The sequence below is a fragment of the Terrapene carolina genome, unplaced genomic scaffold, assembly GCF_002925995.2.
Source record: "Terrapene carolina triunguis isolate 2854851 unplaced genomic scaffold, T_m_triunguis-2.0 Scaffold247, whole genome shotgun sequence".
Taxonomy (NCBI): Eukaryota; Metazoa; Chordata; order Testudines; family Emydidae; genus Terrapene; species Terrapene triunguis.
This window is the reverse complement of record NW_020664598.1, coordinates 17,940,442-17,964,664: the sequence shown is the minus strand read 5'-3', so window position 1 is coordinate 17,964,664 and position 24,223 is coordinate 17,940,442. Positions and strand designations below refer to the sequence as shown.

Sequence of the window (24,223 nt, the reverse complement as noted above, 5' to 3'; positions counted from 1 at the left end):
GCCAGTGCTTCAGTTAATCCCATCCAAAACTAATATCTTAATATTTATACTACATCTGGTAGTGCATGAAATTGAACCTGCTAATCAGCAGTAAGCCATATTACTTGAAAGCAGAGCAAAAACTTACACTCTGTAGATTCAGGAATAGTTACCAATCCCCTATAAAATCTTCCACAGCAAAGTCCTATCAGCGCAGGCTAATTTTAAAAGTGATTGTCCAGTAGAGGAAGGGTAAAAGTGTATCTGAATATAGTTAACAAGGGAGGAAATGGGTGTGTATGTGTATATATAAATACACACATATATCATGCACAGTCTTGCATACAGACACCAAACCAAACCTTTCAACCAAAAACTTACTATTTTCACAAACAGAAGAGGGTTCTCTCCCGACCTCCCGCTCGTATGTCAACTTCCAATTCAGCACACTAGCTTCTTTTCTGGCCAAAAGTTACTCACGCGAATAATCCCACTGAATTCAATGAGAGTGGTAGGTGCTCAACATCTCTGAAGATCAGATTATTTGTGTCTTTTCCTTACCTTTCCTTTAGGTGTAACGTCACCAGCTAAAGTAGGGGAAATCTAGAGTCCTGAACTCAGGTCCTGGCTAGTAAGGAAAAGAATAAATTATTTTCCAAGTAATTTGTTTCAAAAACATATCGATCTGTTAATTTTTAGGTCTATACAGTGTTCTTTTAAATTATTCTGAGTCTTTAAAAAAAAGTCAGTCCTGTAAGGCCCTCTTACAAATACAAACACACACACACACACACACACACAGAGCAAGCCACCTGGAACATTAAAAGGAACAGGTCCAGGATCCTGAATATTGAGCAGGAACCTTGAATATCTGGTAGGTCACTTCAAGTCAAGTCTCCAGGAGATCTCCATGAGAGCGTGTGAACAGGGCATTTTTCTTCTATAAAAGATCGTCTCACCTTTTGTCCCCAAAATGGCAGCTGCCTCTACAGACAGGAGACCTCTAGTAGTGTCTGAGCACACAATATGGTCTACTCATGATTTTAGAGAGAGTTTCCTATTGGGGGTTTTTCTTAACGCTCCAGAGTCACGTTACTGTGAGAATCTCAGCTTTTGTAGGGGAAATTTTTCCCCCCGAGCTTTTCTCCCTAACTACAAGGGCTAAAAACATGAATCCTAAAAACCACAAGGCAAATAAAGAGCCTTAAATGTATTGGGTTTTTTAAGCCAATCTCACAATTTTGAGAGGGCCTGACTCGTGATTTTTTAAATGTTTGGCATTGGTGGTACAGACAGCAGTCAGACAAAGGCCTAGTTGTGTCTTACTCACACACTACTCTTTTCAGCTGTAGTAGTTTTTAATACTTATTTTTAGTGGTGTGGGAGGGCTGCATGTATGGCATGGCTGGAAGCATCTGACAGGATGAGCATTTAGCACTGTGTTGGGTAATGAAGATGCACTATCAGAGACAAGAGGCATGCACAGAAAACACACTGAAGATGTAAGTTTGATGCAAGAACACAAGTTCATGAATCTATTTAACTTAGTTTTAAGATTAACATAAAGAAAGAAACAGACTTCTCAATACAGAAACAAAAGCCTGTTAGCTAAATGAAGTGTCTTGATGCTATCTACCTGCAGTAATTTCTTCCAACTAGTCATCCTTACCTTTAACACAGAGAAGGGGGTGGAAGCTTGTATTTTAGAGATCTCCGGATCCTCTTCCTTCACAGATCCTTTCCTGCCAAGGTAATTCTTTCTTAGTCCCCTTCCCTCCCCTATATAAAGGGTTTATGAGAGGAGAAAAACTCCCTGGTAAATGGAGCAGATCCATCCCATCCTCTCACAACTTGAAGAATTAAAAAAAAAAAAAAAAAAAAAAAAAAACACAGTCATAGAGCTGCACCTCATATCCTGTTACAGTTGCTGACAACTGATTCCCTCCAATAGCCAGACCAACCTTGCACCACCCAGCATGCCCAGAATGGCCACTGAAGTGGGAGGTCATTGGGGACAAGACCAGTAGCAGCAGGAGGTACACCACACTCTTGTTCCAATTTCAGTTCCTCATTGGGTTGTTGAGGTTTACCTTCTACAGTGTTTTCATTTACATCATCTTCCCATGAATAGTAATGGCTGGGAAAGGACATGGTCACCAGCTTCCATGTCTGTGCTTTTCCCACCTTTTCTTGGCACCTTTACCCTGGAACAGCTGGTCAAGATGCTTCTTCATTATCTCCACTTTTACTTCTACCAGACAAGGCCCTTCGTTTCAATAAGACTAAGTGCAGTGTGTTAAGTACAGTGGTGATCCTGAACTGAATCTGAACAGCTGGTCTGTACTATTCTTTTGGGATTAGTGGATCTAAAAGTTATGGGAGTGGTCAACGGAACAACAGCTGAACATTGCCATGCTAAATAAATTTTTTATAAACACATTTTGTTTGTACATTAATGCAGCTCTTTTGACTTCAGAAGAACTGCACTAATTTAGACCAGCACAGAATTTGGCCCTAATAATGGCAATGCTAACCATGTAAGGAGAGATGTGTATTCACGTACATACACCTTTTGGGAGATGGATTTTTCATGCTAGAGTGTTAGATTTACCATTAGAAAAAGACAGCTGAGATTGAGCATTAGTAGAGTCACTTTAGATGTTTAAAGAAAATCAGGGTATGTGACAGATGCTGCCATATTTATTGGGTATTTTTACCAGGCACATTTCACACATCCCTCCCCATTTAAAAAAGGAATAAATAAGAGTTCAGTTCAGCAATCACACTTTTCCATGAGTGACTGAGGAAATCCAGTCCCTGTAGGCAGAAATTCTGGTATAAACCGTTGGTGACTTTGGATGGCAATTATCACTGCCCCAGCTCACAACGCCGATCAGCTTATAATAACCATTTATTATGCATATCAGTGGCCCTCCAGAATCTCCCTGTAAAGAGGAAAGAAAAAAAAGTTACTTGCTGCTACTAGAGAGTAAAAAGGGTTTTTTAATCAGCTCACAAATATTTAGATCAGCTGAGTTACAAGGGTCCTGTTTCAAACTCTGACCTTCAATGATATATTAGTAGTATTACCATAGTGCCCAGGAGCGCATTATGTAGCTACATTTTTGCCACCAGTAGTAGCTTGGAAAGCAAGTATTCACATCCCCCGTCCAGGTCCGTACCGAGCAAGCAGTTGCTCCAGCAGCTCCACCACAAATGTTGGTATTTTTAATATCCTGTCCCCAGTAGCTCACACAGGCCTCGTTGGAGAGGAGAGGTATATTTGTCTGCTGCAGCCTGATGGAGTATTCATCCTCTAGTGAAAACAAAGGAATGCATGGAGATGTGCCATTGAGGCAGGATGACAACAGGTTACATATTTAAGGCGTGTATTATGTCAGTTATCCTCTAACCTCTTCAGCCATGCCAGGCATCTCTTGACACTACAATTTGGGGATTACTATTGCAGAAATTATTTCCATTTACACACAATTTTAGAACCTTGCATCATTTCATATGCACATTCAACACATTGCATAGAATGAGATTCCATGTGCGTCTTCAGAGAAAAAGAATTCCCCTCCATTCACACAGCCAGGTATAACTCACTGCACCTGTGTCATCAGCAGGGTTTGAACCCTGGACCCTGAGAGCTAAAATTATAACTGAGGGTCAGCTGAGCTAACGCATGAATTAAGTCCATTCACTGGAAGCACTATATGGACCAGTCGTTGAATGGGGACAAAGCCCCACTCTCCTGTAGCTCAGTTATACATGCATGCAGTGAGCCAACAGAACACTGTGAGTATGTTAATAAACCCTTGCCAGGAAAAAGTCAGTGGAAAACCCCCCACAAAAAACCAAACAACTTTCCTGGTCCTCTTGTACTGTCATTCAAGAGTAATTAGGGGTTTAACACCAGCTCCTCAACCCCAAGTGGAGATCATCTAACACAACCAACGTACCAATTGACAAGGGTCAAGGAGATCAAAGAGGTATCTAGATACCATGAAAGTTGTCTCACCACATTAAAGTTTGTTGTTACCCTTTCCCTATCCTATGTTTTAATAGAGTGAGCTTTTTTGGGAAAGTCACTACACCTTCTTTTCTGTTTGGAAAATGTGTCACACATCGGGGCAATATTGGAAACAAAAAGTAAACTGAGTTTAGAAGGCAACAAGCAGCTAAGCTCTCACAAGGCTCTGGACTTCATAGGTTTTCTTTAATATTAGAAAAGTAACATGTACTTACTGCCCGGTTCTGTTGCTCCCCATCCTGCTGTTAAGCATCTTGCATCAATGCTTATTTCCTCATCTCTATCTGGTAAGCAAATTATTGCTATAGAGTCTCCTGAGTAGAAGAGAATCAGGTCGGTATTTGGTATAGTTTCCCTTTTTTTATTTAGCCCATCTCCAGTTTTTCTAACCCCCTTTCTCCTAGTCACCACTTCCCCCAAAACCAAACAACCCAGTATCCCATGAAACAAATCATAGCACCATATGGGCTCTAGTATTGTTTAGGTTTTCCCCACAGACTGTTTGAATGCCGGAGAGAACCATTTTAAAAAGAGTCACAATTACATGAAATGTGGGTCTTTTACAATATTTAAGTCTCTGCCTAGTGACCATACCACAATATGGCTGACATCACTTTACTTTGGTCTGATAAATAAGGTGGGAGGGAGGGAGACTTCTGAAACACTGTGACAGAGAAACCAAGTTGGAGACTTTTAATTAGGCTTCCTGCAGAACTCAAGCAAGTGCACACTCCTAAGTCAGTCACAATTAATCCCGTCATGCAAGCAAGTCACAAAAAAACCTTCACCAGTGGACCAATCTCCCCCTAGCTACACAGTGATTCAATGGATTGAGGGAAAGAGGTGCTTGATCTGCATTAGCAACAGCACACAAAGAGGGTGTACAGCAGTGTCTACGGTTCACTAACTCAAAGTTCAGTATTAGCGGGCACTAACTCTGTTTACACCACGTTTCTATTCCACCAATATGTTGTTGACCAAGCTGTAACACTAGTATTTTTTGGAATAAACACCCCTACTCATGAATTAAATCTAAGTTTAACCATGGATGGATATTCTCTGACTGTCTCTATATACACAGCTAAGATGATATTTTGTAGAGTGGTAAACAAACTATTCCTTTAAATTCTGAACACGGCTAACTTGCTTTGTCAAACAAGATACTTTGTTCAAAGCAATATACTTTGCTTCAAAAGAAAGAGGTATATGTGCCTGTCAGTGCCAGAGAGTTATACACACAAATCTTTATGCAGTGAGAAAAAGGAAGGGCCTCATAATGGAAATTATGTACCTACTCTTGGTTCTTCTAAATTTAGTATTTTAAATACTATTTTAAATACGGGAGACTTTCTACGGACTTCCCTGGATCAGGCTCCGCATGAGCTTATCCAGATAGTAGTGGTGTCCTAATGGCTACTGAAGAGAACAGAGTTATATTATTACATATATTTATCAGACAGCATGTCTTGGATCAGAACCTTTTCAAGGGAGCATGCCAATCCCGCACCACATACTTAGACACAGCTAGAGTTGTAGTACAAAAACTGGACTCCAGATAGTACCGAGTTTGATGGGTTTCTCCAGTTCCAAGAGAGAGAGATCATTGCTGGAAGGAAATCCACTGAAGTTATAGTGCGTGTGCACAGTTTTCACAAGGACAGGGTTGTTGCCTTTTATGTTTGGCAACAAATACGTTTTCCCCAGAACTATCCTGTCTGTCTGAGCACTGAGCAAGGAAAAACAGAACACACATTTTCAGTTCAGTTAAGAAAAAAAAACTGGCATAAAATTCTACTTAAGATAATGGGTGAGATTTTCAAAAGCACCTGTGTGACTTTGAAGCATAAATCTGATTGGTTTTCAATGGGACTTCTGCTACTAAGTCACACAGATGCTTTTGAAAATTCTACCCAAAACAATCAGAAGTTACCATACTGTAAAATAAATAAATAAATAAATAAAATAAAATTAAATAAAATGGAGAGATCAACCTTCAATTTCCAAAATGTTTGCATTACTGTTCACGTGTACTTTAAACAAGGCAGTCCAGTATTCTCGAAACTCAGTTTTAGTGACACTAATCACTATAGCAGGAACTGGATTCTAGTTCTGCTGAAGTCTACATTGACACAAATATTCAGGCCACACAACAAATGTGCCAAACCTTTCCAAGAATCATTCTGCATATCTCTCTGTTACGGAGTCGTGTCAGACAATTCAGCTCAATGCTTTTGTATGAAATACTGGTGCAACTGCCACAATCTCACTACCACTGAATAGTGAAGAGATATGAGGGCATACATCAAGTTAAGTTAACCCTCAAATGTAGTGTAATAATTAACTCTTTGGCTTGGGCTGGTAGAGGCACCACACTAGGCTAGTCATACTATAATATATGTAGAAGCAAACCTGTGTAGAGACCTATTAGTGCCAGTAGAAGTTATTTTAGGAGGATATTTTCACTGATAGTGGGGGTGATTACACTGGTCACCCAATAACCAAGGTGGATATTAAGGTTTAATTCATCTAGTGCCCTGATGGAAGACCCCTGGAAATTGTATGTTTTGAGGAGAAGGAAGAATGTGTGTCTGTCTGGGGTTTTTCAAAAGGGCTGTAGCAGCAGGGAGGAGGAGGTGGTAAATACACACTTCTGGGACAGTTGTGAAGCAAGAAGTATGAAGTGGTTTTGCTTGTCAGGGAGCAACAATGATTTGGAGGCTGCTAAAATCTGCAGGCTAGCACACTCCACTATGGTGGTGGTGGTGTAAGGGTTAAAGACTTTGCCCACCTGAAGTTACAGTGTCCAGCTGTTAGGACCCACTTCTCAGCAATCAGAGAGCCTCCGCAGAAGTGCTCATTCTCGTATTGTAGACTGACCAGCCAGGGCCAGGACATTTGAAGTGCTGGGCTGCCACCAACCACCCTGGGCTTGCCTGGCTCTTCACTGACTGCTTTCACATTCATCTCAGACTTGTCCACTGGGAATGGATCCACCACTGGAACGCCACATTTGTCTGGAATTGGTTTAATTTTGTTAGTCATATTTTACTGGTCATAGCTTGACAAAGCTAAACATGCATAAAAATCCAGACAGTGAAATATCAGACATGTGCTCAAACAGAAGAAACAACCCTATCAAGAGTTCCAAGATCCCCAAAGTACATCTGGTAGGATTAAGAGGGGACAGCCTGAAAAACTGGGTGAATCATCTGCTTCCCACACCATTAATTTTCCAATAGGTGTTTACTGTGGGAGGGGCTGGTGTGAGAGAGACGAGATAGTTGAAACCTTAAATGAACAATATTTACTTTCCTCAGAAGCTGTTAACTTAGTAGGTGGACCTGTGAGAAATTGAAGGAAAAGACAGTTAATTAAAAAATTGCTTGTCAAGCTGTTTTCATTGGCAGTGCAAGTGTAGTGGAGGAAATTATCAAGAACAGTAATGGACAAGGTGCATTAGAGCCTCTTTTTGGATCTCTATGGAAAATATTCTGGAACATTCCACAGGTCAGTAGTGCTGGAACCATTTTTATAGAGGAGGTGCTGAAAGCCATTGAACAAAACTGTAAACCCTGTATACGATGGAAACCACTTCAAGCAAGGGGGTGCTACTGCACCCCCAGCACTCCTAGTTCCAGCACCTATGGAACTAACCTTTGGGTCACACAGCTTTGTGACAGACACCTCTGGCCTGCGTCCAGAGCCACACATCCTTTTAGTAAGAATTGTTGGATGAGTTCTCGTCAAAGAGACATGAGCAGTCATGGAAGAGTTTATTGGTTCTTGTGGGTGCAATCAGCATCTAGAGAACCATTCTTTCAGTTAAGCCTTTGGTGCGGTGGTCAGAACCATACAAAAGTCCAATTAGGTATGTTAACCACATTCTCCCTCCACTAAGGTATGATCCAGTGTTCTGCCTCGTACATTAATTCAGTAAGAATATTGCTATTTGATCCACTCATGACTGGAATTATGCAGAGGCCTGAAAATCAACACCCCGGCAACATACCTCTAGTAGTACAATTAACAACCAAGTCCATAGCTGAGAATGAAGACTGGCCATCATGGCATCCTCAGCTGAGTGTAGGACGATTCCTTCAGGAAACAGGTCACCTCAACAGAGTTGTGTACATTCAAGTTTGCCCTCCTTGAGACCTCTACTACTATTTAGGCACAAGAAGGCTATTTGGACTGGGAGAGAGAAAGACCTACAACATTACTTACATTTGCTTTCAAGTTCTATGCCATTCCTACTCTTCTGTGCTGGCCACTGATTCACCTCTCCAAACAGAATTTTAAAGCCTCTGTTCCCCACAGACCTGTCTGTCTTGAAATGTAGAGTCAGGTAGCTGCTGCTTGATAACAGGCTGAGAGACTTTTTTTGGCCACATAAACTAGCTGCAAATTACAAAGAGGTGAACACTTACAGAGTGACAAAGCAAATTTGTCAAATTGTGCTAAACTTATTCCTAGGGCAGCCACATTTTTAAAAAATAAAACCCAGGCCAATTAGATATATGTCAAAACGTTATAATGACAATGAAGATTCCTGGGGCAGGGGTCCACTTACAGCTCTTTTGCTAGCTTTGCTAGGATCTTAAATGATTTGCCCAAAGTCACTCAATGTCTGAGTGCTCCGGGCTAAGTCTACTGCTACAGTATGTGGGGATAATACTTTAAGTACAGGAGTATTTTAATATCCTCCCTGAAGAGGGTGAAAATATTTTTCTCCTCCCAAGAATATTCAGTTGTGAGATGCTCTGGGCCATTTGTTAGTAAACTGTCTGAGGAAAAGCTTTGACAAAGTCCTCCATATAGTTGTGTTTCACAAGACACAGTGCTTCCTTAATTATCAAACTATCAGCTTCAGCCTTTAAAGGTCCTCTGTCAAAGCCACAGAATTAAAAAAAAAAAAAAAAAGCCATACTCAAGAACAGGAGACTCTTACATTCTAAAGCAATCCTACTCTGTTTATGCCCAAACAGTAAGACTACCTTCACTATTCAAAACAAAGGAGTAGTATCTGTCCATGAATTGCATATTAGATCAGATGCACAAATAGAATATAGTGCAGCAGGTCATAAGATACACAAGACTGAGGAAAGGAACAGTGGAAAGAGAAAGATAGTATGAGACAGCAGCTCCCTCTTACTGTTACCCCCACAAATAGTTCGAGAGAAGTCCCTGAGTTCAAAATTTCTTCAGAGTCCATCCCAGTCCGCACCCAATAAGAATTGTAGAACAATTCGGGAAGCACTCATTACCTTTGGAAAACCTACAGTAACTCACATTTTCCTCTCCTTCACCTTGTTTAGTTCCCCACCTAGAGAGATTGTCCCCACATCATAGGTTGGCCAACTTCCCTGAGACAAGGCACGAGAGAGAGATCAACCTACCGAGCAGCCCTGAAGAGTGATTTGGGCCATCATAGATGTTCAAAGAGTCCCAAATGCAGTCTCTTGCATTCTCTGTTACCAAGTCTCTGATCACAGCTTTCAACCTATTTCCTGAAGTGGAATAAACTGTCCAGGTGCAGTTCAGCATGTTGGGATAAGTGTTGGGGTAATTAGGAGATGTTATCTCAGCAGATCCAACTGGAATTAGATCCAAGACTGGACACCCTTAAAGATAAAAATGAGAGTTTCAGTGGTTGAGATTTTGCCCTGACAGAAATCTGTGTTCTCTAACATCCATTAAAAATGGTCTGAAAATGCTAGAGCTGTACAAACAACTGATTGGTTTTTTTTTTTTTGGATCACTGGCATAACTGGGAGATGTGAAGAGAATTTTTTTTTTTAAGTCAATGGAAGCATTTTGTTAGACCCAAAAGGAAAAACATTTCCTTTGAGTTTGGCATATCAAAAGCAAAAATTGAACCAAAATTCAAAATGAAGTCATTTTCAATGTCAAAACCAAACGCTTTGAGTTTTTCAATTCTCTCCCTCCCCCATCTCCACTGAAACAATTCAGTTAATTCTATACAAAAGTTTATAAAAGGGCTCAGTCAACCTGAATCTGTTTTTTTTTTTTTTTTTTTGCTGGAGGGGAGGGGTGTGAAAAAAACAGTTTCATCCAAAAATTTCCACCCAGCTTTGGAAAAATCCTGATCCCCTATGATTTTCTAACAACAAAAGCAAGCATACTTATGAGTGGAACTTAAATTCTATTGGTTTCTGCTTGAACAAAGCTCCTGTTGATACTAAGATCTACCTGCACAGCAAACGTAGTTCTCCACACAGCTTGATACAGTGTCCTTAACAGGTATATTTAAAATAGGAGAGATGTTCTAGAAGAAGGAAAAGGGATCCATCATTTGGAAAGTGTGTTGAACTCTGGAAGAGCCAAAGGCCAAGCTATCTGAGATCCTACAACCAGTACAATTCAGCCATAGGAGTAACATTTCTAATTAGACAAATTCATACCTGGAAAAACATCCCTGGGCTAAGCCCATTGAAGCCAATGGATGTATTTCTTTTATTTAGTAGAGTAGAGCAGGCTGCAGGGCTGGAATTTACTTATTTTTAAAATAAATTTTACTCTATTACTCCAGGCTTCTCCAAAGTCCTTTTGCTTGTACATTTCATTTACGTAGGTTGTGAAAGGACAGTCACTTTCCGTTATTTCACCACTAGCAATTTGACATCACACACATTTAGATTAAGACTAAGGTGGGCATGAAGCGGATAGTGAACGCTGGGTACATTTGGTGGGGCAGTGAGGGAGGGAGAACTGCAGGCTATTGGGAATGACATGGGGAAGGGTCTGGAAAAACGGGATGTCACACTAGGGTTCACATTTTCAAGCTTTAAAAAAAAGTGTGTTCCTTCCCCCAGATGTGTCACATATGGCATGACAGCCTAGCCATTTTAGCTACAACTCCAGGATGCAAGGGCAAAGGGGGAACTCTATCTGCTTTTCCTTTCCCATCACTCAAAATCTGAGGGAGTTGAGGCGGACTTTGAGATTAGCTAAGAATTCCTTTATGTTCCGGCTACCAACACAGTTCTCTGGTCCTGTGTGGAAACTCATGATGCAGGAACAGAAACAAAGCAGCAGCCAGCTGATATTAAAGAAACAGAACTGTGGAAGCATCACCCAGACTGAGTGAAGGGCAACTGTTACGGCACTAAGCTGGCTATATTACTGGCTACGTTCTAGTATTGAAGTTAGCCACCACAGAGCCCCTCCTCCAAATAAAATCCAGGAGACATTTAGAAAAGCTATTTATGGTTTGATTGTTTGCGTCTCCCCTCCCCGCACAGCTGGCAGAGAGAGCTAGAACTGATCTTACCTTTTTCAGCAGCTTTCAATTTTCCTAATGCAGAACCTAAAATGAGAGAGTTCCCATATTCATGGTTAATGGTTAAATTCACCATACAAATAAACTAGGGATTCCGAATGCCTCAATGGGTAGACACGAACTCTTGAGCGATTAGGCATTAAGAACCATACTCTGACACAGGGACAGGTAGTTCCCCTATATTTACATTAAAAGGTCTGTATGGTTTCCAAATATGTAATATTCAAAAAAAAAAAGGAGAAGTTTTAAAGATATGATTGTGTTTTGTTAATTTACAAGGATAAACTCATTTACCAGAACTGACAGTATATTTATATTGGATAGACCTTTTACATGGACAAAACGTTCTGCTTGTTTTGTTATGTGGCATAACAAATGGGGGGGTGGGGGAGGGGAGAGAACTGATGGATTAGGTTGCTGTGGTCACAAAAGGTGATTTGCTTTCATGAAAAACAGAAGTAGTATCCTAAGGGACAAAGCAGTAATTTTTCACATCTATGATGTCTTTGATCCCAGGGTATCAAAAGTTACTTCGTAGTATGACAGTAGCACCCACTATGTGCTAGGTGTTATCCTCACAAAGATGACAGTCCCTGCCCCAAAGGGCTTCCAATCCAGGGCTACAAGAGAAAAGTGATGAGTGATGAAGAAAAAAAAAATCAATTTTTTAAATCTATCACTTTTTAAAAACTAACCAACCTTAACTGCTGTATGAGTTAGCTGGTTTCTTGTAGGTGCAGCAGAAGTGAGTCTTGGGGGTGCGGGGAGGCGTTTGAAGGAGGAAAGCTATGAACTTGCATACTAGCTCAGGGAGGGAGTTCAGTGCATAAGAAGAGAGGGAAAGGAAAAGAATGGTCATGAAAGAAGTCAACAAGGAGGGATGGTGATAGGGGTTAGTAGTTTACGCAGAGCAGAATGAGTGGGGCCACCGGAATATACAGTACTTTGGTCAGGCTGTTAATTAGTGACCTTCATTTCACAGATGGGAAAAGAAGATGCAGAAGTTTGGTGAATTGCTTCAATACCTAGTAAATAATAGAGACTAGGTTAGAACCAGATTTCTGACTCTCATTAAGCCTCCTCTCTGGAATGGATAGGTTGGGAGCCCCTCTCTCTCTCTCTCTCTCGTAGTGCTTTACACCTTCCAGATATTGTCTGAACATTTATTAAAGCTTCTTCTTTAGGTTTGTTTTCTTTTTATAAATGGTCGTGAGACTCTCCTGCTATGTATTTTTCTCTTACATTTTGTATAACCTTCCTCTATACTCCACTCAAAACCAAATCTGTAATCAACTTACCAAGTTGTAGATCATGGAAAGAGTAGGTCAGAACAAACCCTTTTGTAGCCACTTCAGCACTGGACGTGAAGGTCAGCGTCACCACTGGACCATCAGACTTTAAAGGAGAGGGTGAAATTTCACCACAGAAGTTACCTGCCAGGTAGTAGGATTCCAGTTGATAACCATGAAAGGCACAATGCTAGGCTATTGTATTTTACCCAGACCTGTTATCATAGAATATCACGGTTGGAAGGGACCTCAGGAGGTCATCTAGTCCAACCCCCCTGCTCAAAGCAGGACCAATCCCAGACAAATTTTTCCCCAGATCCCTAAATGGCCCCCTCAAGGATTGAACTCTCAGCCCTGGGTTTAGCAGGCCAATGCTCAAACCACTGAGCTATCCCTCCCCCCCACCGCACCTCAGAAAAATGAAAACCTTAAACTATACCTGTATAAATCCTTCATGTATCAGTGAGAAATGAAACCTCAGTCTGTTGAGCCACCTTGAGTTCATTCTACTCTGATTAACAGACTGAGGGGCTTGTCTACACTTACAGAGCTGCAGCTGCACTGGTGCAGCTTTAGTGGAGACACTACCTACGCCGACGGGAGACCTTCTCCGGTTGACATAGGTACTCCACTGCCCTAAGAAGCGGTAGCTATGTCAGCGGGAAAAGCCCTCCCATCCACATAGTGCTGTTTACACCAAGGGTTGGGTAGGTATAACTATGTCATTCAGGGGGTATGGAAAGTCCACACTCCTGAGTGACATAGTTACACCGACCTATGTTTGTAGTGTAGACCAGTGCCAAGATAGAGCAGAATTTCAAAGGTTATTGTACACACTTCTTATAAACAAGACAGTGTCCTTCTCACAACAGAGAAAGTGCACTTTGATTAAAACAAACCAAAACCAAAAAGAGGTAAAAACACATTTGCTGTAACCATTAAAAGCATTAGGGTGTGGTGGTTGGGTTGGGGAAGATAATGCTTTCAGACAGACATCTCTGATGGTTGAAAATTGACTGATCCTATAATCTTACACATAGAGGTCGTATGCTATGGCACTAATGAGATTTTAGTTACTTTTCTATTTAACTGTTTGGACTGTTAGGGTTACACACAAGGGAGAGAACAGTCTCTTTGGCAGTTATTTTGTTGTTTCACAGTTTTCATAAAAGACACATTTTTATGTGGAGACCAATGGATCGATCACAGGGCATCACGTTCATTGGAGAATGAGCCACTTCGGTGCCCTGTAGGCCAGAACTGTTTGAGACAATGTATAAATTAGTAGAAATTCCTTGAGGGCCCCATAATAGTATCTGCTGCAATTTATTTCCAGTTCAACTGTCACTTGCTTACTGTCATGCACAGCAGTGTTGAGAGAAGCATCATAGGAAGCACTCCACATGCTAACGTGCATTTGTTCCTAAGATATTGAATGGCCAATAATTTGGTGACTGACATCTGCCTTTAAGGCAAATTTATCATGAACAGTGAAACAACCAACCAATCCCATCTCTACGATAGAGCTACAGAAATGGTTCCTAGAAATAGAAATGATGATGAACTAGCTAGAAGACACTCCCCTAAAGTCAGTATAAATAGAAACAAAGTTGGAATTTCTCTTTTCGTGTGGTAAGTTGCCCAATAGTCTGCTAAGAAAACTGGAAGAGTTTCCCTCTTCCTCTTCCAGCAGCACCACAGCAAATCTCTCACCTATTAACTCCTTGCTTGGCTCAAATCCTTCATACACCATCAGCTGTCCGTGGCAACCAGACAGAGTCTTTTCAGTCCAGAAGGCCAGGAAATCAAGCCGAATAATGGATTTTAACGGGGCTACAATTCGCCAGTGGCAGCTGCAGGGCAAGAACAAATTAACACCCAATCACATGCATCCTACAACTGGCTCAATCCCGTGAAAATGTGTTACTAAAATGGGGTGGAAGGAACAAGGAAAGAAAAGAATTTGAGTCTGTTTTAAAAAACAAACCCCAAACAACAAAATGGAGATTCTAATCCAGGGTGGGATGTTGGTTTGAATCCATTTTGGTATAGAAATTATGAATAAAATGAACTATCAGCCAGTTGATGAAAGTGTACATAAAATGATGACACTTATTCAGAAACAAGATGGACCAGTGCCAATGAAGCTTCCTAGCTGCCTAACACTTCACTGAGCAACCACTCCTACTCACCGTTCCCTCTTAATGGGAAAAGCTGGGGGAAGAAAGGGCTAGGAACTAGACAAGCCTTGCAAAAAGGGTTGGGATAAAACTGATCAAGAGTGCCCTTTTTACAACCTTGCTGAGTTATTCTGTGCCAGAGGAGGGGGAGGGAGAGTCCCTTTCAGCATTCCATCTGACAACATGATGAATGATTTTACCAGAACAATGCCAGAATTGGCCACTAATTGTTAGAAAGGGTGTAGCAGCATTAGCCCTTCTGATCACCATGTTTCTATGTGAGAGGCAGACAGGTTCCACAATTGCCTTCTGTGGCACCTGTTGAGTTTTTCAAAAGATGTGTAAATGAAATACAGAAGTTAGATGTGGAAAAAAATCATTCATTCATCCCAGATCATCCACAGTTTTGTAGAACCTAGTTTAAGAGTTCCAAGAAACGGGATTAAACAAGTTCACTCTCACCTGGTGGCATTAGGATAGCCATGGGGATAGCCTGGTGACTGGATCAATCCTTCCGGGTCGGTGAGAATGACATCTCTGCAGCGTGACAATTCTTGGTTCACATCCTTGGGACGTTTCACTATCTTTCCAATCTTTGGCCCTAGAAAGAAACTGGATGTAAAATTTGGGATTCAATTTGCTACTGTCTTTTAAATACACTTCTACCAATGGCCAAGACAATACCACATGAGTGCCTCTAGAAGATGGTCCCTAAGCTAAAGTCCATCTAAAGAAAGCTGAAAATTAAAATGCCTCATTTTAAAATTAAAATTATCTGGAAAACAAAACAGTTGGGCCGCCAACTAATTTGATACCAATAGTGATTATTTTCCATTATTCAAGACATTTCTGCTTGTTATTTAAGTTCTCTGTAAAAAGAAATATCAAGGCTCATTTTAGGGTCATTCCAGCTTTCTTCATCCTGTGTTTTTCTAATTTCCCATGTAGGGCTCAGTAAAATAAGAACTCAATTGGTTCCTCCAGAAGAGAGTCCCTTATTCTATATCCACCCCACTGCCTTCTGGAAGCAAGCAGAGTCCTGAAATTTTACAGGTTAGTTTGAATTGGAGGTCAAATGGTTCAGCTCACTCTCTACCAGCCATCTCTCTCTCTCTCTCTCTCTCTCTCTCTCTAGCAGTGGGGGTGTCACCTTACCATACCTTGGACTCTGAAGACCATGTACTCAATGCCAAAGGCTGCAAGGGTAAGAGAATGGAACACCACTTTCACCACAGGGCCAGGACTCAGAAAGGTCCTAGGTGACTGCAGGACACCACATAGTTCAGCTAGGAGAGAAACAAACCCAAGCAAAAGGAGAAATATTAGAAACTGCTCTGGAGACCAATCCTGGAAGTGCAACATTTAGTTGCATCTTAGGGCTGGTCTATACTTAGCCGCTAGTTCGGCGGCTGGAAATCGAACTTCCTGGTTCGATTTATCGCGTCTGGTCTGGACGCGATAAATCGAACCAGGAAGTGCTCGCCGTCGACTGCGGTACTCCAGCTCAACGAGAGGAGTACCGCGGAGTCGACGGGGAGCCTGCCTGCCGCGTGTGGACCGCGTCTGAACCGCGGTAAGTTCAAAGTAAGGTATGTCGACTTCAGCTACGTTATTCATGTAGCTGAAGTTGCGTACCTTACTTCGACTTGGGGGGTTAGTGTAGACCAGGCCATAGTTACAAAATTAATACACAGATCTCTCTGGGGGAAGTTGAAAAACTAAGGGGAAGAGGAAATAAAGCCTAATACATGCAGTATTTGGAAACATATACTGGCTGTAAGTCATTTATCTGTTTGTATTTTTCAGTGTCTTTCTTGATGAAAATAAAAAAAGCCCAACTTCTGCCAAGCCTAATGATTGATTTTTTAAAATTAATTTTGGATATGATTTTTAAGCATTTTAATCTTTATCAATTAAAATGTTCACAGGGCGAAAATTATGGAGCGGTCAGACTAATGACAATGGACATGGAAATTCAAAGAGATAAAGCTTTATTAGCCATTAAAAACAAAATTGTCAACATCACATCAAAACATACAAAGTAAATATCCTTAAATTGAACTAAGAAGTTCTCAAGCAACATTTCTCTTATTTTGCTTATCTGTATATTTTGATCATCATCGATGGAAATACTTTGTCGGTTTGTGTGTACACAGTCAAATCAATATTTACTGATAACATAATCCTTCCAAGCTTACATCTAATTTATAGAGCAGAATTCCATTATTATGCAATAACTTAAGGACAAGGTAGGAAACAGAACTGTTGGTCATCCTATGACTCACAGATAGTTGAGATCAGATGGACTGTTTGCTTGCCATCCAGAGGGCCAGTTTGGATTAAAATGCGGGCCTCTGCTGTGGGACACCCTATGTGTGGGCCTCTGAATCTGAAATTGTTTCCAAGACCCCTGTTGCACTCTATCCTGTTTGGATCCTCTGATTTCCAATTTTTTGATGTCCCTTGTCTCCAGCTTTTCCGAATAAATGCAGGTGGGGCTAAAGGAATGTCTCAGCTCTGCCTGCTCAATGCAAGAAGCTGGATAGAGGTCTGAAAATAGCTTTTCCTTTAGGCATATCAGAAGCAGAGCATTGTTTACAATGAGTGTGAATCACTGAATCATAGGGCTGGAAGGGACCTTGAGAGGTCATCTAGTCCAGTCCCCTGCGCTCATGGCAGAACTAAGTATTATCTAGACCATCCCTGACAGTTGTTTGTCTAACCTGCTCTTAAAAATCCCCAATGATGGAGATTCCACAACCTCCCCAGGCAATTTATTCCAGTGCTTAACCACCCTGACAGTTAGGAAGTTTTTCCTAACATCCAACCTAAACCTCCCTTGCTGAAATTTAAGCCCATTGCTTCTTGTCCTAGCCTCAGAGGTTAAGAACAACAATTCTTCTCCCTCCTTCTTGTAACAACATTTTATGTACTTGAAAACTGATGTCCCCTCTCAGTCATCTCTTTTCCAGACTAAACAAACCCAATTTTTTCAATTTTCCCTCATAGGTCATGTTTTCTAGATCTTTAATCATTTTTGTTGCTCTTCACTGGACTTTCTCCAATTTGTCCACATCTTTCCTGAAAGGTGGCACCCAGAACTGGACACAATACTCCAGTTGAGGCCTAATCAGCGCGGAGTAGAGCGGAAGAATTACTTCTCATGTCTTGCTTACAACACTACTGCTAATACATCCCAGAATGATGTTTGCTTTTTTGCAACAGTGTTACACTGTTGACTCATTTAGCTTGTGAGCCACTATGACCCTCAGATCCCTTTCCGTAGTACTCCTTCCTAGGCACTCATTTCCCATTATGTACGTGTGCAACTGATTGTTCCTTCCTAAGTGGAGTACTTTGCATTTGTCCTTATTGAATTTCATCCTATTTACTTCAGACCATTTCTCCAGATCATTTTGAATTTTAATCCTATCCTCCAATGGTAAATGCAGACTGCCAAGGGAACTGCAGGTCTCAAGGACAGTAGAAAGTCCCCCCATCTCAGGTCTGTTTCCCTGCACTCTTTGTTCTATTATGATTAACTACATCAGCTGCTACCACTATTTCCTCCTTGTGGCTTTTAGCCCCTCCTTTTCCCCAGAAACAGTCTGCGTAGGGGCATTGTTTTGTTTTAAACAGTTAGAAAGGCCTCGTTTCTCCCCAAGCGCACACCAAGCCCTCTCCTGAAACACTTACAATTCACTCCACTTCCTGTTGTACTCATAGCACATACGGAATAGGAAGGAGAACGCTAATAAAGCTCTTTGGGGATGGAGCTGGCATTCAAGCAGCAACGGGAGCATGCTGCTAGCTAGTCATTTGCCTCTTCTTGACCCCTCACCCCACCATCAGCACAGCGCTTTTAAATAGAGAAGAAAAAGCCATTTCCCCCACCCATTTCCTCACAGGGATTCCAAGGTTCTTATCTTGATTTTCCCTTTTCCTCTGCACATAGCAGCTCCAGTTCTATTTTATTTATGGTTGTATAATACAGAATGTCGTGCACCTGAACTATAGAAGTGGGTGGGTGAGTTCTGTGGCCTGCAATGTGCAGGAGGTCAGACTAGATGATCATGATGGTCCTTTATGGTGTTTAAGTCTACGAATCTGTAAATCTGCATGAAATAAATAAGACGATGTTGGAGCTGGCACCTTACTTTCTTTCTGACCCCTCTCTCCAACCCTATTCCATAGTTTCTGCCTATTTTAAATATAGGCACAATATTATCTCATTTGTTTATGTAGACCCCTTTCTCTCAACTGGTGGGTTCAGAGGGTTGCAAAAGACAATTGTGGGGTCATGAGGAATTGAAAATTTTGTTAAAATCTAAAGCAAAAAAAGTTTCCCTTTTCCATCCCCATGCTCCCTTACACTTCCAGGGTCTCTGTAAACCTCTCAAAACAACCACTTAAATATATTTAGGTCTTCTGGGTTTTGGGGGGGCTTTATTAAATTTGGGGTGGGGGGTATTTTTAGGAATTTTTGAATTATGTAGATGCCAAAAAATAGGTTTTTCAGGGCCTTCTTTTTGTATAACGTAATGTGTAAGGAGCTGGGTGAAACCTTTTTATGGGTTGAGTTAAAACCCCATTGAAATGGGCAGGCGTGAGCTCTCCCTTCTATTAACATGACTAAGACAAGAAGGTACTTGAGAACCCACCCAAGAACTTTTGGCAGAGTGTTCTTTTGGGTAAGTGGGGGGAGGGGTAATGGGGAAAGAAATCACACAGAAACAGAGGCCAGACAAGAACACACAGAGGGGGAAGACTGCCCGAAGGAGCAGCTGAAAGCACAGTGGTTGACCCTGGAAGAAACCTGGGGAGGTTTTTGGGTCAAGATGCAGGCTAAAAAAAAAAAAAAAAAAAAAAAAAAGTGTGTTCTTGGTGCTTTGCACAAGAGAAACTGTTTTCTGCTATTTGGATTCCCTCTGTGTTCAGCGGCACAGGACTTAGTACATTCTTTGTAAAAAAACCAAACCAAACAAACAACCCTCCCCCCACACCAAAACTGCTTCAAAAGAAAATTACAAGATTCCATCAATTTCTACTTCCAACTGGAACAGCCTACTAGACCTCAAATTTTTTAGTAGCTGCTTGGGCCAAAAGGGTAACAGTATATTATAGGACAGTCTATACTGTCCACACCACAGCTATGCCACTGTAGCACTTCTGGTGAAGACGCTCTAAGCCAATGAGAGAGAGCTCGCCAATCAACTGAACTCCTGCCTCCGCGAGAGGCAGTAGCTAGGTCACTGGGAGAAGCCCTCTCGCTGACGTAGCGCTGTCCATACTGGTGCTCAGGTCAGTAATTTATGTTGCTCAGGGTGTGGATTATTCATACCCCAGAGCGACATAAGTTATACCGAAGTAATTTGTAGTGTAGACAGTCTTACTCATTACACTAGTATACACTGAAACAAGTGATCTCTTTGCAATGTTCCCTTATGGGTGTTAACGTAGCACTACATTGAAGTGCTACGTAGGAAACTTTTAGCATGCACCAGCGAGTCTACATGGATAAACACCACACATCAAATCCCTGTAGTCTGCCCTTACTCCGGAGGGCATTCTGTGCCAAAAAATTAAACATTCTGCACCCAATATTTTAAAATTCTGCAAATTTTATTTGTCAAATAAACATGGAGGCTCCAGCATGGCATTGGGGAGCACAGGCCACTGGCTGCACAGAAGTGGGAGATCACTGCGCAGCTTCCCCCCAGGACACGGACTCAGCGACAAGGCTGCACCCAACTCTGACACAATCCAAGGACTGGGCCTGCCCCAGAAGCACCCCAGGGCCCTGCCCCTCTACACCAGGTGCGGGCAGACAGGCTCAGCAAGGCAGGATCCCAGTGTGAAGGGGCTTAGTGTGGCAGGATCCAGGTGTGGGTTGAGAGGGTTCTGTGTGGGGCAATCTGGGTGCAGGCGGCTCAGTGGGGGATCTGAATGCACAGGGGCTTGTTGGGGTGGGGGGTTGGGTGCAATGGGACTCTGCAGGGGGGGTCCAGGTGAAGGTAGTTGGGGGCTTAGCAGGAGGGGGCTCAGTGGTGGGGTCCACGGACAGGGAGTGGGGCTCATTGGGGGGTAGTGAGTGCAGGGGAGGGGGTGAGGCTCAGCGGAAGGGTCTGAGTATGATGGGGTACCTGGATGCACAGGGGTTGGGCAGATGGGGGAGCACCTCCCTGCACAGTGATCCCTCCCCCCCTTGCATCTGAGGAGTGATGGGTGCAGGAAGCATGGGGGGTGGGGGTAGTTTGCAGAGCTTCCTACAACCGGGGGAGAAATCTGGGGGTGGGTCTGACCTGGCCCCGGATTCTGTGCAGGGGAAGAGGAAGTTCCGTCCTGCCCAGCCAAGCTGGGACTAGCAGCTGAGCTCGGTGCAGGGTAGGAGCCACCAGCTGCATCTTCCCCAGTCCCACCTCCTGCCCCACAGTGATTTACCTCTTTGCTGGCTGCCCTGGGCACCCGAAACATACTGCTAGGGAGGGGGACATGACTAATCTTGTGGCTTCCTTTTGCTTCCCCATCAGAAAGTCATTTTTCTGCAGGGAAGCAAAAAAATTCTTCAAGGGACGAATTCTGTGCATATGCAGTGGCACAGAATTCTCCCAGGAGTAATTTACTGCTCAGTATAGACAAACCTTTAGATACAGGTAACCATTTCCCATGTTTGTTGAATAATGAAATCACTGGGCTTTTTTTGTTTTTAAATCAGGGGTGTTTTATCAGTTAAAAACTGTAATCAGAAGCCATACATATATAACCCTATTATTATCATTGAAAAGTGACCTGTAAGGGGACTGTAAAATGTTTTTACTTCAGGTAAGGGGTACATCGCCTGAAAAAAAAAAGGGTCAAGAAACACTGATTTAGGCCAGAATGTCTAATGTATAGTACCTGTATATCTATCCAAATACTACACCATGATTTCCACACACCCTCCCTTGCCATTCATACAATTTGATTAAGGGCCTGTCTCTGCTGCTTTAAACGGATGCACTGATGTCAACAGAACTAAGTCAAATATACACTCAGAGAATCTGGCCTTAAAATGTAGCTTAAAGTAAATTCAGCCTGCAGTATGGCACAGTCACTCTATGGACACTGGCCAGTTTTAAAAAAAGATTCAACACACAGAGGAGAAAGTAAGTGCTGAAAAGCTTCAGTTAGATTATTGATTACCTACTACTTTTCTTCCTCTTTGGCTCTCTTCATATATCCCTAGGAGCTCCACTTGGCAGTTCCGTGAGGCTGGTATTGACAGATGCTTTACTGTGAGCTTTGCCATGCCTCTGGGGGACATTCTGAGCACCCAAGAGCAATTCAAGCTTCCCATGTAGCCTGATGAGCAAGGGGATGAGAAGAAACCTCTGGGCTCTGTTAACTCCACTTCCGATGGACATTCTGCACAGAAGAGCACATGCTGGTCACAGAAGCATTGGGAAAGAGCTTTTACTGCTCTACAATGCCTATTAATTACGTCTTAGATCAGAGATCCTAAGAGGACAATATGGCCAATGGGAAATAGCTTGTTAGTACTGCATGTAACTGCTTCAGTCATCACTGAGACCCAGGGCACTAAATGTCTCTCTAGTAAGACAAAGAGCAAAAGTTTGCCCTCAGTTACAAACGTGCAGTCCTCTGAAGCCAGTTGAAATGCACAGGTGTAACCGAGAGCAAACGTTTGCTTCTCCCTAATAAAGATATGGTATAGTTCCCATAAATTAGTATTTAAGCAATCCCCAGGTCTCCAGTGCCTGGAATGATAGAAGTGAAATACTCCAGTATGGACAGAGGATGAGTTTCCAGTGCTAAAAGGCAAGCACAGTGCTTTGAGAAAGCCCCAGCAATCCAGCTACTGGAAGCAAGATGGGCAACATCCCCAAAGTGACCGAGTGCCCAGTCTGCCAGGCCTTTAAGAGGGGAGACCAAAAAAAGAGTTCGTAAAACTGGCCTGACAGCCCATCCAAACAGCCAATGACCCTGGACAGTTCCAGAGTGAACTGGGTATTCAATGGGGAGAAACCTAACAAAGCTATCCAGCTCAAGCTTTCACATATTCATTGATCTGGACAATTTTCCAGTGTGATGATTTATTCTTTATCTGACACTAGTCTCTTACCAACCTGTCCAGGCTTAGGCAACAGGCTCAGCAAGTTAGTGGATGTTTTCTGGGAAAGCAAAGAATGTTTTCCCTGCTTAGAAAGCACACAGATAAGGGCACAAAAAGAACAGAGCTGTGTTGGCTTGTGCTCCATGCACACAGAGGGGAATCAAATGCAGCATTTCCCAAGTGGAAAGAGACCAAATCAATAGGGAAATATTTTGAAGCATCTGTGAGAGTGTTGTAAGCAGGAGAGAAAACAAGACTGCTAGTGAGATGCGTCCCCCTTTAATCCTGTATACAATAGGGCTTTTTGCATCCCACAGCAGTATCTTTTAAAAGCCATAATCTCTCTGTAATAGCGTTAGTACTTTGTAAGTCATTTCCTCCACCACTGAAATTTGTGAAATCCCTGCTAAAGCTAGCATTGACCTCACCACCCCTCACCCCAGACATTATGCATGAGCACGGGATGCTGACAACGGGGAAAAGCCTGCAGTTCACAGTTTAGTAGGCTGGGTGTTAGGCTAGGAACCCGAAGGAAGGAGTGTGTACCCCATCTCTATTCTATATGTAAGCAAATTAAATGAATCCTATGCGGAGGTTGCTCTGCTGGTAACTGATGCTCTCTGTATGGAAGAGGTACAGCATTGCTAACAACTGTGTGAGCACCCCCACCCACTACATTAGAACGACCATAATGGATCAGACCAAAGGTCCATCTAGCCCAGTATCCTGTCTTCTGACAGTGGCCAATGCCAGGTGCCCCAGAGGGAATGAACAGAACAGGTAATCAAGTAATCCAACCCCTGTCACCCATTCACAGCTTCTGGCAAACAGAGGCTAGGGATACCATCCCTGCCCATCCTGGCTAATAACCATTGATGGACCTATCCTCCATGAACTTATCTAGTTCTTTTTGGAACCCTGTTATAGTCTTTGCCTTCACTATATCCTCTGGCAAGGAGTTCCACAGGTTGACTGTACATTGTGTGAAAAAAATACTTCCTTTTGTTTGTTTTTAAACCTGCTGCCTATTAATTTCATTTGGTGACCCCCTAGTTCTTGTGTTATGTGAAGGAGTAAATAACACTTCCTTATTCACTTTCTCCACACCAGTCATGATTTTATACACTTCTATTATATCCTCCCTTAGTCCCCCACACTGTCCTGGAGGCATCATTCTGTAGGGATATTTCAGTCTCGATGACCATTCAAATCCCTGACCTCTGCTGAAATTATCAGCACGGGTGTTAGTTATAGGGTGACCAGATGTCCCAATTTTATAGGGACAGTCCCTATATTTGGGGCTTTTTCTTATATGGGCACCTATTA

At 42.3% G+C, this 24,223-nt stretch overlaps 1 protein-coding gene across 1 annotated transcript in view; it reads right to left on the bottom strand.

Moving 5' to 3' along the window:
• Positions 1-2,704: 2,704 nt before the first annotated feature.
• OVCH1 (ovochymase 1) overlaps positions 2,705-24,223 on the bottom strand; it is a 49,137-nt gene continuing 27,618 nt past the window's right edge. Inside the window, exons 21-32 of the mRNA XM_029912805.1 lie at positions 15,945-16,070; positions 15,247-15,385; positions 14,318-14,457; positions 12,614-12,748; positions 11,307-11,342; positions 9,412-9,636; positions 8,240-8,413; positions 6,804-7,029; positions 5,578-5,741; positions 4,231-4,329; positions 3,162-3,295; positions 2,705-2,924 (exon numbers count right to left, since the gene is read on the bottom strand). Coding sequence (XP_029768665.1) covers positions 2,760-2,924; positions 3,162-3,295; positions 4,231-4,329; positions 5,578-5,741; positions 6,804-7,029; positions 8,240-8,413; positions 9,412-9,636; positions 11,307-11,342; positions 12,614-12,748; positions 14,318-14,457; positions 15,247-15,385; positions 15,945-16,070 — 1,763 coding nt within the window. The 3' untranslated portion in view covers positions 2,705-2,759. The remainder of the gene's footprint in view (positions 2,925-3,161; positions 3,296-4,230; positions 4,330-5,577; positions 5,742-6,803; positions 7,030-8,239; positions 8,414-9,411; positions 9,637-11,306; positions 11,343-12,613; positions 12,749-14,317; positions 14,458-15,246; positions 15,386-15,944; positions 16,071-24,223) is intronic.